The sequence below is a fragment of the Bidens hawaiensis genome, unplaced genomic scaffold (assembly GCF_021521415.1).
Source record: "Bidens hawaiensis isolate Kalapana, Puna unplaced genomic scaffold, B.hawaiensis_p1.1 tig00003241_1, whole genome shotgun sequence".
Taxonomy (NCBI): Eukaryota; Viridiplantae; Streptophyta; class Magnoliopsida; order Asterales; family Asteraceae; genus Bidens; species Bidens hawaiensis.
This window is the reverse complement of record NW_027491177.1, coordinates 892,501-906,472: the sequence shown is the minus strand read 5'-3', so window position 1 is coordinate 906,472 and position 13,972 is coordinate 892,501. Positions and strand designations below refer to the sequence as shown.

Here is a 13,972-nt window from a genome sequence, read left to right as displayed (position 1 = left end):
GATCTCATGTGGCATCCTCGTGTATGTGAGCCCACATCAACGCTTCCATCTTCAGATTCATGTCACGTGGCACCAAAACATCCTTGTGGTGATATCTCATCCTCCATAGATTCCGTAATTTGAATGTTACCTGATATTTTTTTCTATTTTTTTTAAAACAAAAACATGAAATATTAAACTGAAAGTGGAAAGAACCAGAAGTTATACACAACATTTTTCTGGTTATTATCTGCATTAAATTTTTAAAAACAAAATAAACTTTTATCAAATCGAAAACTTAAAAACAATTGCTTATGTATACTAAATTACTAATTATAAATGCGGATCACATGGATGGTAATATGTAAAAGAACTTTCTAGTTTTGTTAAATATGAGCAATAGACTAGCAGTTCCCTAATTTTTTTTAAACATCATAAATATGTGATCTTTTTTTCCTCTTAGTCTAATTAGAGCTTTAACTGTTAGCAAACAAAGTTAAAAAGAAAGAAATAAAAACCAGCAATGTTTTTATGAATAGTTTGTGATTGGGTCGGGTTCTTCGGTTTTTGAGCGTTTAAAATATAGCCCGATAACCGAACCACTCTTAAAAGGATGATCTGGTATTAGTGAGTCAAACTATCACTAAATACTATTTTAAGTTCGGGTAATTTACTTTTTCTATAGTTGTACCCAAACAACCTTTAATGACTCGTTTCAACTCGATTAACGTATGTTCACTGAACGAGCCAAAAGTACTCTCGATCTTCTCTTAACACAAAAGGATGATATTAAACTAATGTTATATGTTATTGATCAACTATGGATGCTTACCACAAGTTTGCAAATATAAATCAGAAAATGATTTCAGCTTCATGTTTAGCTACTCTTTTTTACCCATTTGACCCGTCACACATAATATATAATTCAAATAAGCTCATTTATATGTAAATGAGTTAAAATGGCCACATGCATCTAATTGTTGTGATAATAAACTTATAACTAAAGCACATCAAGACTCGAGTCCACACATGTGTGCAAATGGTGTTGCAAATATACTTGTTAATTGTTTTGTATCTAATCGGTATTATCTATATACATGCCCATAATCAAAGCACACTTGGAACACAAAGATATTACATTGCCCCAAAACTATTTTTTGTATACGAACAAAATCTACTACACCTAAACATGATGATTGAAATTGACAAATTATTGTTCAAAATGAAGCTATTATGCCGTTAAAAAAACAGAAACTAACATATTACAATTAAATTAAACATCAATTTCATAATTATGAAAAAATCAAGCCAGAGGAAAGTGAAATTAACTATGGAATCGAAAACGAAACTGATTAGATATCGAATTCTTAACTTTCCTAGGGTTCAATTAGGTTTTCGTTAAGAAATATACCTGTTCTTTGAGACAGTGAAGCTTCATTGATGATTCGTCCGTTTTAGGGTTTTGGTAGGGAAAGAAGTGGTGTAATTAGCCATCAACGTCATTATACTCGTCGTCATCTTCAGAAAAAGAATGTGAGAAGATGAAGATCTTCGGTGATAAGGATGAGAGAGAGAGAAAGAAAGATTGTAGATGGTGGTTTTGTGGAGATGGGCCTAGAATGTTCTCACCCATATATACAGATAGAAGATATGTTTTGAAATACAAGATGACCCGCATGTTTGTTGTTTTTTAAGTTACGACATTGAATCGATGACACACAAATATACATGTCATAAATTTTTAAATTTTTTGAAAATATGACATTTTCTTTGTGACATGCGCTTTTGCATGTCATAGATCATCGCGTGTCGTAGTGCGCATGTCATTAAAGGCATTTTTTCTAGTAGTGCGAACAATATAAATGTTACTTGTATTAAATTTGTTTGTGTGAACGACCGGTGTTGATTATTGATTTATGAAATAAATGAGTTGATTAAATATTGTCACTTTAAATAGTGTCTTGTGTATTTGGGCAATCGGTTGCACCCCGGCATGTTCCGCCGCCTTTGGTCGGGGTGTGACACACTTCATTTGGTAGACCTTTGCATCCTTGTTTATATCCATTATCTTACCCCATGCCTTGTGCTTCCTCTACGAGCTAAGCTACTTGTGTAAACAATCTCATTTGCAGATTTCCTAGTGAAGGAAGCTCGATCATATACCGTTAATCTTATGCAACAAACTCCTCATACATAACCTCCTGTTCACTGCCTAGCTACATCCCACGATTACTAGGGCACGTGATGGTATTTTAAGCCTCGTCACATAGCTGATTTTGCTTAACTTGGCACACATGCTTTTCATTTTGCTTTATTTGCACATAAGGATCCCAATGGCTTTTAATGTGTCGAAAAAAATTCATAATGGTTGTTAACTGTGAATGAGGAACTGCTGGCACTACGAACAATGATGCTTGAGTTCTAGTTCCTCATCATCGATCCTTTTAGGCTTGTGAAAATCCTTCCCCAAAACCCAACCAAGAACACAAGCCATAATAAGTGGTCCTCATTCCCATGTTCATGATTACCACCTAGATTTGTTTACCTCCGATTGAATACTGATACAGTCTAAGAGATTAGAGAAGAGTAGGATATGAGATTGAGGTGATACTATAATCTAAAGTGACACCGATATTATACTTTTGTTTACTTTAGGTTTCCTACAAACATAGCAGCCTCATGCCCCACAGGCCAACATCAGCAACTTCTACGCCATCGGCACCCCGAGTAAATACACACAAACTATAACCAAGTACACAACTTACATACACACAAACTCACACCGATAACTTCTATAACAAGAAGCACCGAAACCAAGTGAGGACACCCTCCGACTTAGATGATGAAATCAAAAGGCTTTTGGTAATATCACCAAGAAATCGGTGGATACCCATATGACCTCCAACCATATCCGAAAATCCAAATCATATGGTAAAAGCTTTTGTTATGTGAATAAAAGCCACAATGTAATAATGTATACGCTACTATCCGTCAACTGGTTAAAGACTTTTTTTCTCCATGTCACATATATTAAACCTCAAAAATACAAACAAACACTATTCAACTTAAGCGAGACAAACATACTCAATCCAACCGGCATGAAGCGCGAGCTTACTCACCAATTAATGTTGAACCTCATTTGGAAATAATTTGGTGAAGTTGGTCCCAATTCCATTGACCGTTATTTTTTTTATATTAATCTACAACTTATTTAATAGCCACAGGGATTCTAGTGAAGTAATATCAGTGTGTATATAATGGTGTTTTTTTTTTTACTAACTGGCCTTGAGTTTCGATTGGAGTCTCGTGATAGACAGATGTTAGATTTGGTTTTAAACTTTTTAGCGTAGCTAAGTCCATGTATTTTTCGTACAAACATTTTTTTGAACGGCAAATTTCTTTATATTTTTGTTGTTTATAGGACTTGAACCCAAGACCTTCCAAACTAAGATGTTTAAAGACTTTGTCTTCATCAATGAGCCATCAACCCGTTAACTTTTAGTTATCAAACTTGACAAACAAAAAGTTCTTTAAACATTCAAAAACCGAAAAATAATAACATATTAGTGTATTAATAAAAAATCATCACCGTTTATTATCTATATAGAGTAAAAGAGAAAGTTGGTGTCATAAAATGGATACTTTTTGTTTTTATATATATGTATTAATGGTTTTGAAGGAAAATTCGGGAATTGGCTGGCTGGCTATGTTGGTAATAGAAGATGTTGTGTCGTTTTGGAACCCGGGTTCAAGCAGTTAATAGTTGTTACAATTTTTTTTAATTGTGCTATTTATGTTTTTGATATACAAAAACAATTAAAAGTCTTAAATTTACATTATTTTTAAAAAGATGTCACTTTCTTATATTCATATTTTAATATCGCATGTAAATCATTCATACATTAAAAAAACAGTGTGTTTTAACTTAGTCTCATATATTTTAGATTATATATATTTTAATATCCTTTCTGGAAAAATGTCAAACTAGTTAAAGTAGAGAGAATATAATTTCATAGCCTACACATTATTTTAAGTAATTACTATCTACTTGCTGCTATAGAATCTGTTGGAAATTATTTAAATGAATTAATTAATATATAAATATTTGTGCTATATATGAAAATAAAAATATAAAATGATAACATATATTTTTTAAAATCAAGTTGGAAAAATATGCAAAAAATAAAGATAGCTTTAACTTAAGAATACAGTAAATTAAAGTTAAAAATGGACATGAAGTGATTGACAATGTGAAATTAACAAGATTATCATAAACAAAGCTTGGTTAGTGCCATTTATTTAGTTAATTAATAATATATTTCTGATTAGGGCAATTTAGCGTTCACGTGGCCATCTTCGGTGTTGTCATATCTATGTAGTTACAATTCTTATATTGCATTTTATTTTATGACGATTTTTTTATTAATTGTTCCGCTTCTATCCCTATGTCATTTTGTTTATGTTCTTGTCGACTGTTGAATAGACTAGTTAGTTTTCTATATAGTTTTACACTTTTACCTGTCATCTTAGATGTTTAATTTAATTTGATTATAATTATTTATATATGAGTGTTAGTGATCTAATAAATATATAAAGAAGGAAATGATATATTCCCTCCATATTGTTTGATGTCAACATTATTACCTTCTATAAATATTTCCTCCATCACAGGCTTGATCCTCGAACAAATTCATAGCCATGATTGTCGTTCCTTTTGTATTATATATTCAAGATGCATTGTAACCTTTTCATATTATAAGAAATACATAGTTCACTCTTTCACTCAACAGTCAATACCATAATATTTTATATGGTATCAAAGCAGGTCATCGCCAAGATCCTCTGATTAAACCAAAAAAAAAAAAAAAAAAAAAAAAAAACAACCACCATGGTCGGCTTTGAAGGAAAAAGCCATGAAGGAGCCATAAGCCATGACTCTCAACAGAAGGCAATTACGAGAACCAAGATAATCTCAACTGATGTTGCCGCTTTCAAAATCAATATTCCAGCCAAACAAGATCTAAAGCAGTCACAAAGCAAGCCGAAACAGAAAGACGGAAGACACAACAATGTCGAAAGGTTTGACCATTGCACGTTATGTGGCAGGGATGGTCACAATAGGGATGGGTGCTTCAAACGCATCGGTTATCCCGAGTGGTGGCCGGGTAAAAATAAACCAGAAATAACAAAACCAAAGGCGCCTTACGTTGAGAGGGAGGCTAGCCCAATACCGGGCATGAATGATTCTCAATATCAACAATTCATTAAACTGTTTGGAAACAAGGCAGGTTTGGTTAGAGAAGGTTATGAACCCATGGCAAACATGGCACGCGACACTGATAAGGACGGTAAATGGGTAATTGACTCGGGTGCAACCGAGCATATAATTTATGATGACGCCATGCTTAAAAATAAAACAAAACGATATCGTGAATCGCCCGTTACCATACATAATGGAGAAGCTATACCGTCGAGGGCAGGGGTGATTACACATTACCAAATGGCATGATAATAAAAGATGTTCTTTATGTTCCGGAATTCAAATGCAACTTGTTGTCCGTTAGCCGACTATCACAAGATCTACAATGTGCTATAACCTTTTTCCCTGATTTTTGTGTTATGCAAGGCTTGAATTCGAGGGCGTTGATTGGAGTGGGTGATTGCAAAAGTGGTCTATACAAGATGGGGATGGTTCAAGCGAAGAGGCAAGTGATGATGACAACCCTTGGTACGTGGCACAAGAGGTTGGGTCACCCGTCAAATGCAAAACTGCCCCGTGTTGGTTTTCTCAATGATGTTTCTTTCAATTCAGAGGACTTTTGTGATTCATGTGTCAAGGCCAAATTTGCAAGACTGCCATTTTCAATCAGCACCACTAAGACTCATGCTTGTTTTGATTTATTACATTGTGACGTATGGGGTAAGTATCGTACACCTTCATTTACACGTGCAAGATATTTTTTGACTATTGTGGATGATTTTAGTCGGGCCACGTGGGTATTCCTTCTTAAACATAAACACGAGGCAAGCACCCGTCTTGTGAATTTTCATAAAATGATACAAACTCAATTCGAGAAAAATATAAAGCGAATAAGATGTGATAACCCCGGGGGGGGGGGGGGGGGTTCACTTCTAACCAAATGCTCGATTTCTATGCTAAGGAAGGAATTGCCTTAGAAACGACATGTCCACATACACCACAACAAAATGGTGTAGTGGAGCGTAAACACCGACATTTGTTGGAAACGGCACGTGCGTTAAGATTTGAAGCAAATTTACCTACAAGGTTTTGGGGGAATGTATCCTAACGGCCACGCATGTTATAAATCGTATGCCTTCTGAGGTAATTGGAAACAAAACGCCTTACGAGGTTTTATACAACCAAAAGCCCGAATATGAACACTTGAGGGTTTTTAGTTGCCTTGCTTATTACAAAAGCATCGAAACAAAGGGAGACAAATTCGAGGCAAAGGGAAAACCGGGGATCTTTTTGGGCTACCCACCACGAACAAAAGGGTACAAGATTTACGATACCGAACAACATAAAATCATCATTTCAAGAGACGTTAAATTTAAGAATTACTATTGTTTTAAAAAGTTAGAACCATATAGAAACACATAAATAGTGATTTGTAAAACAAAAAAGAACCATATATATTTTCTCTCTCCTATGTTTTTTTTATAAAAGTTGATATATATATATATATAAATATATATATATAGAAACACATAAATAGTGATTTGTAAAACAAAAAAGAACCATATATATTTCCTCTATCCTATGTTTTTTTATAAAAGTTGATATATATATATATAAATATATGGATGCATACATATACATGCGTACAACTGTTTGGTAGCCTCTAAATAGGTTAGAAATAGATTGTGTTTGGTTATTTTAAAAGACATATCTTAGTGGTGGCTTATGAAACTTATTAATAAATAAGTTTTAGAAATATGTGGATGAATTTAACTTTAAAGGATACATCTTATGGTTCAGCATAAGGTTATTAACTTCTAGACCGGATACAAGAACTATATGTTTTTAATTACTATTTAAACATATGAAACTCGTTTGCAATCTAGTCTCATATATTACTATTCTCAAAAGGACATGTTTAGAAATTAGATTATTAGAATTAGATAAGTCATTCCATCTGGCCTCTGACTAGTTCATTTTCTTATGCACTATGCAGTTACCACCTCCCGTATTGCCCAAGGGATTGAATCTTTAGGGTTTCTTGTCTTTACATAAAAGCCGTTTTGCTACACAAGGGAAGCTTCTACAAAGCTCGATTCTTCATCATATTAGTTTAACTTATATGCTTATTAAAACTTGTAGATATTAGTTTTTTTCTTCTTTTGATTTATTAATAATTTCACAAAAAGACAAATTACAATAAAGAGGCATATAACTGGACAACAAGTTACGTCGCAACCCCTTTTTTAATATGAATAATTAGCATAAATGTACTAGAAAATTTGTTATAAAAAATCAAAACCAAACTATCGTATTTTCGGTTAATTAATTATCACATGTTTTTTCTTCAATTATTCCACTTTTCTTCTTCTTAGAAAACAAAACTTTAAGTCAACGTTACACCAATATTTCTCGATTGGACGCTTATAATTTGATGACTAAATTTTTTGTATTGCCAAATTTGCAATACCTTTCATCATAAAAATTCTGCAATTTTAACTTATATACGATGCTTCTTGACTATTTAACTCTTTACTTTTTACTTCATTGACTTTGATAATTTCTTCTTCGTGTTACTTGACGTTCAAAGATGTACATTCTCTATTTTTAAACTATACTTATTATATTCATCAATACTTTCCTAGAAAGAGCATCTATGGTAATTTACCAATCTCAGCTTTTTATTATTAATTTTTATTTCTTTTTCTCTATGAGAATGTTGTTGTCACTTATATGGTAGGTCTAAACTTTCATATCTTATTCCGACGTCATGGATTTTATAATACGTAATACTTTATACAATTATAGCTATACACGTAATATACTACATATGTAACAGTTTACGTCCACGTCTCCACTCCAATGTTTATGTCATTCTTTTTTTTTCAAACAGCAGTTATGTCATTCTATTAAGCAGTTTTTTTTTAATAACTTTTTCGTAAAATAAGTCATTCTATTAATCTCTCTCCCCCCCCCCCCCCCCCCCCCCCTTTTTTTCTTTTTAAGTCATCCTTTGTCATATAAAATGGTTAATATTAGATAAAACCCTTATATCTTATTCATAGTTTCAAATAACCGTATAAAGTTTAACGAGGATAGCAAGCTATTCAACTACTATTTTAACACTGCCTAACTATTGAAAATCAATTTATGAACCATCAACATGTACCTGTTTTTATTTATTTACAAATCTAGCTTAAAAACATTTTATAAAAACTTGGATATTCAGAAGAAGGAACTCGATCAAGAAAAACATTTTATTCAATAGAGTTTTTCTTAATTTACATAAAAAGTTAAAGTGTATTCAACTATCTCTTGAAAATAATATCTCGATGATTTTAAAACCTGGGTACGTAAGCAATAACTTAATGAAAATTTGTTTTCACGGTGAGTCCGGCTGCATCAAAAGTTGTTTCATGCAATGCGACCAAACACAAGATATGACAACCAACACATGCTTATACATTTCACATTTGATGCTTTTGGTTTCCTAACGCATGATGCTATAGAGCTATTTAGTCATGTATAACATATAAATGGTAATGTTATGGCCTAACAATCTATGAATGTTATTTTTAAACGACTTAGTTTTGCTATTCAAAAGAGGCTAGCGGCTCTTCTTGTCAGGGTCGGATCTACCTCATATTTAGGGGTAGCATTTGTTACCCCTCAACTTTTCGTCAGTAGTGTAAATACTTTTTACTCCTATTTGTTTAAGGTCCAACCAATTTAAAGTTTAAATCAAATAAAGCCTAAACAAATTTATAGCCCAAAGCAAATAAAAACCATTAAACTTTTTTTTTTCTTTTGTTTGAACGATAAACATTAAACAGAAACATGCTCAACAGAATCATCATTTTTTAATAGTTCAAACCAAATAAAGCCCAAACAGAATGCTTAAAGTAATTAGAAACCATAAATATTTTTCTTCTTTCATTTGAACGAGAAACATAAAAAAAAACAGGCTCAACAGAATCATCATTTTGAGGTTGAAGTTTTTAATACTGTTTTGTTAGAACATGGAAATAGATTGAGTGAAATCTTAACTAGTTTGTTAGAAAATATGTCTGGTTTAAATCTATAAGATTCGTTTTCCAAGTTTGATATATCTAAGATAGTGATATTTTCGGAAATGCATCTGAATGATTTTAGTAACGAAGAAAAATTGTGTGTTTCGGGTGATTGTACGACCTTACTTTAAGGGTGGAAACCAGAAAACACACTACTTTTCCTTTAGTTTGTCGAATATTGAAGCTAGCGTTGGTTACCGACTACAATCACAACCATTGAAATATGTTTTTGTTTCGCTTACATTGTATGAAATTCGGTAAAAAAAAATTAACGTTACCCTTGAAATTTATGTATAGATCCGCCACTGCTTCTTGTTGTCCAGTTACATTCTGTATCGATGTAAACACTTATTGTTTTTTTAATAAAATATAATGAAATTTACTTTTGTAAAAAAAAAAAACAGAGAGAGAAAGAAAGAATATTATATGGTTTATATAATGTAAATAGCCCGAGAGCTTTATGATATTTCAATCTATTTTATTGCATTCAAAGAAAAAGAATAGTATTTCTTTTTGTAAACGACTATACGAAAACTCAACTTAATATACATATTTTCTTTTCAACCTTCGAACATGGACCAAGCAAAGTGCGTGATTTCCACATGTTTAAGTTTCCGAACCTTTTGTACCGTATCTTTTAATTGTTTGAACTAGTTTAAATAAAATACATCAATACCCTAGTTTGATCGCAGGATACACTTTCTAGACGATATTTGTTATAGTCTTCACAAAATTTATATAAATAAATTCGGGATATAAAATGTTTTCTTAAATGATATCATAAAATGCTAATAACTCATTTTGAATATCAGTATCGTCACCTCTAAAAGAACCCTTACGTATTTGGCATGTAGGAATTACAAGAAAAATGGATTCGATCGAGAATGAACAAAATAAATAGAATCATCAGTTTCATAAGAAATTCCGTTCTCTATAAACATCCCAAAATCAGTCCTTAACTCTACTTTTTTTGTTTTTCAATTGTATTTACTTTTTCACCGGATACAATCATCACCTCTTATCGTCACTGCCGCTACCACCACCACAATTAACTATTAAATCTTATTGAATTACATCATAAATCAAACATCTCATTAGGATAATTTTGAAAGTGAAAATAAAATAAAGGAATATTACATAGTTCCATCTATCAATGGAAATAACAACTAATAATATTACCAAAATTTAACCACAACCAGGCAGAGGGGTTTTGAGCTTAGCACAATAAACCATCGATCGCCGACTTAAACCAATACAACCACCACCATCACATTACTTTGTTTATATTTCGAAACAAATTAGCTAAATAATCAAACGGCGAGCTACTTAAAAACTAGTGACACCCATCCATGCTTTTGTATCTATATATAATGCCATTAAACAATTATACAAAAAGTTATTGATAAAAGGCTTTAATTTCCAATCTAAAAAAAGATGATCAGTGTAGGATTTGATGTCTTTTAATCCAAAAAAAATGTTATTTTTTTTTATTTTCATCGTGTAAATTATTTACATGAAATATCATCTAGAAAATTACAAAGTCAACTGATTTTGATCGTAAAGACAACATTTTAATAACTACGGAGTAATAAATAAAAAATCATGGGGGCACTTACCGTTGTCCCTAAAAGCCAAGGTAAAAGTGTAAAACACAAAATTAACATGCAGTTTTAACTTCAATTAAGGTTAAACACCATTACACTAAACTTATTATAAGGTATCAAACACTTGGAACTAAATTCATAATTTTAGATGCTAGAAACGATAACCAAAATACAATATAATTTAGTCCCTCAAATATCAATTTAATCGGTGGTAAAAAAAAAAGAAGAAGGTTTGACCAGTTTCTTGTTTCCCCTATGCCATAGATAATACAAGTCAAAACTCTACGATATATTGATTAAATACATACATTCCTTAATAAAATAGTCATCCATAACTTATAGAATATAATAAAAAACTATCTTCTTTTTGCTCAATGCGATATGAACGGTGAAGCTTTTCCAATAGACATGGTTCCATGTTTTGGAATTGTAGGTCAAATTTGAACATCTGAATTAAAATGAGGGGAGTGTATTTAATAAATTGTAGCGTGGGAAAAACATGGTATTGAAGATGATCATACCAAGAAACGATGTTGACGACAATTCCTATTTGATATAGCTATTTGTGCAAGTATTTTACGATTAAGAAGCAACTGTCTCTTGTACAGATCATTTATTAATCTACTATAACTATAGCATATCCCCCTTTCGCGAATTGCTGCATTTATTCGAGTGATCCACAAACGATGAAAATGGATTTTTTTTTCCTATCCCTATCCCGATGAGCCGAAACCAAAGCTCTTATTTTTTGTTGAGTAATAGTTCGAGTAAGTCTTGAATGAGCCCCCCGAAAGCTTGATGCAAATAAACGAATTTTTGTTCTACGTCTCCGAGCGATATATCCCCGTCTAATTCTGGTCATTGAATAAATGAAACTTTAACGAATAACTAATAGATTTCCTAGATTTCCTTTCTTTCAGTTATTCTTTTGCCCCTTTCCTAGTATATTAATAACAAAACTGATTTTTCCAATGTATAAACTAAGAATTCCAATGGCTTTGGCTACTATAACCTTCCCAACCACAATTTTTGATTTTTTCTAGACATTTCACCTCGAAATACGAAATTTGACTATACTAGGTATTAAAAAATCAAAGTAGTGATAAAGAAATAGTGGATTCCATCGTTTCTATGGTTACTTCTTCAACGGTGAGGTCTTCTCTATACACCGGAGCCTTTACTTCATTTAATCAATGTTATTGCTAACTTGTATAGTTCACATTCTTCGGCTCTACCCATGAATTATCCAGTAATAGGTCTTTCACAACAAGCTCTACCTATACAGTAACGGTATTTAATTATGAAGGTTGGCTGGGTAACTGACCCTGTTAGTCCGTTCTTGCAAGAGGGGTCTATGTTAACTAAGATTTCCTCCGCTTAATGGATAACCATTTGCTACCAATGGAGAATTGCTTCTCATTTTGAATTGAGGTGAGTGGATTTACACCAACAGAAACCATAAATTTCATACAAAATAAAAGGGATATCATCCATTTTTAGATAGGAAATCTAGTTTGTTTTTCCGTTATATCCTATTTGATCATTGATATTCGAACATTGTTCTCTTTCCTTTGTTCTAGTTCATGATCTGAACGAGTCGCACATACACCCTAGTACATGTTCCTCGGCGCTGAGGGCATCCCCGAAGCGCGGGGGATTTTGTGACATTTCTAATTGGCTGTCTTGTATTTCTAATAAGTTGTTTAATCGTTGGCATGTTGAATCATATACATAATGGGCTGGTTTAGATCGATCCTAACCGGATGATTATCAATTACTTTTATTCAATAGAATAATAAAAAAGATTCCATAGAATAATAATATTCAACTCGGCAGGGTTCATTTCAGAATTGACGCGAAATCCAGGTTATTGTCATTCAACCGCCACAAGATCAACAATTCCATAAGCTTGGGCCTCTGTTGCTGACATAAAAACATCTCTTTCCATGTCTTCGGATACAACCCATAAGGGTTTGCCCGTTCTTTGTACATAAACCCTTGTCAGGGTTTCACGTAGTTTCAGCAGTTCTCCCACTTCCAGGATGAATTCTCCCGTTGCTACTTCAAAAAAAGAACCAGCAGGTTGGTGGATCATTACCCTGATGATATAAGATAATAAAAGGTTTCTCTCTTTTTCATGATGAGGGGAAGATAAAAGAAAGATAAAAGAATAACAAGAAAAAAAGATAGAATCGAACAACCGTACGGGCATTATGCATTGCATACGGCTCTACAAGAAAATTGACCCTTACCTTCCATCAAAGAAATAAAAAATAGGATCGATCAGACCCCGATCGGTAAATGATCAACTTACCACCCTTCCTTTCGGAGGAATTCAAAAATACTATGATGGCTCCGTTGCTATATATATTTATTATATTTTTTTGTCTGTGATTTGTCTGTCATTCAGCAATCCCAAAGTTGCTTTTTATTTGATCAAATAATAAATAAACTAAGGAAAAAAGAATTTTTTTTCGCTCCATAACATAAATAGAAATATTGTTAAGAGACCTCTGGTGTGAAAAAAGTTTGTGACGCTGAACTGGACTTCCAAAATAGAAAATAGGAAATACGTTTTTATCATATTACTCTCTCGATACATAAGCTAATGTTGTGAAAACAAAAAAATTTTTTTATATCGAATTCAAAGTGCCATGCTATTATTACTTAATATTCATATTCATATTTCATATGGCGAAGGCATAGTCTTCTTTTTTCTCTCAAATAAATAAAAGCCTCATTGGCGCCAAGCGTGAGGGAATGCTAGACGTTTGGTAATTTCTCCTCCGACCAGGATAAAAGATCCCATTGAAGCGGCGGATCCCATGCATATTGTATGTACATCTGGTTGCACAAACTGCATAGTATCATAAAGAGCCACTCCCGGTATTACCCATCCGCCAGGAGAGTTTATAAATAAATACAGCTCTTGGGTATCATCCTCGATACTGAGATATATCATAAGACCAATAAGTTGATTTGAGATCTCGCTATCAACCTCTTGACCTAAAAAAAGTAATCTTTCTCGATAAAGTCGGTTGATTAGGGTCAAATTGTATCCCTTAAGAACCGTACAGGCGCCTTTTAACGCATACGGTTCAAAAAAAAATCAATGTGTA

The 13,972-nt window shown here is 32.7% G+C and overlaps 1 protein-coding gene across 1 annotated transcript in view; it reads right to left on the bottom strand.

The window, feature by feature from the left end:
- Positions 1–12,455: 12,455 nt before the first annotated feature.
- LOC143622734 (ATP-dependent Clp protease proteolytic subunit) overlaps positions 12,456–13,972 on the bottom strand; it is a 2,413-nt gene continuing 896 nt past the window's right edge. The window contains exons 2-3 of the mRNA XM_077093795.1: positions 13,601–13,894; positions 12,456–12,952 (exon numbers count right to left, since the gene is read on the bottom strand). Coding sequence (XP_076949910.1) covers positions 12,727–12,952; positions 13,601–13,894 — 520 coding nt within the window. The 3' untranslated portion in view covers positions 12,456–12,726. The remainder of the gene's footprint in view (positions 12,953–13,600; positions 13,895–13,972) is intronic.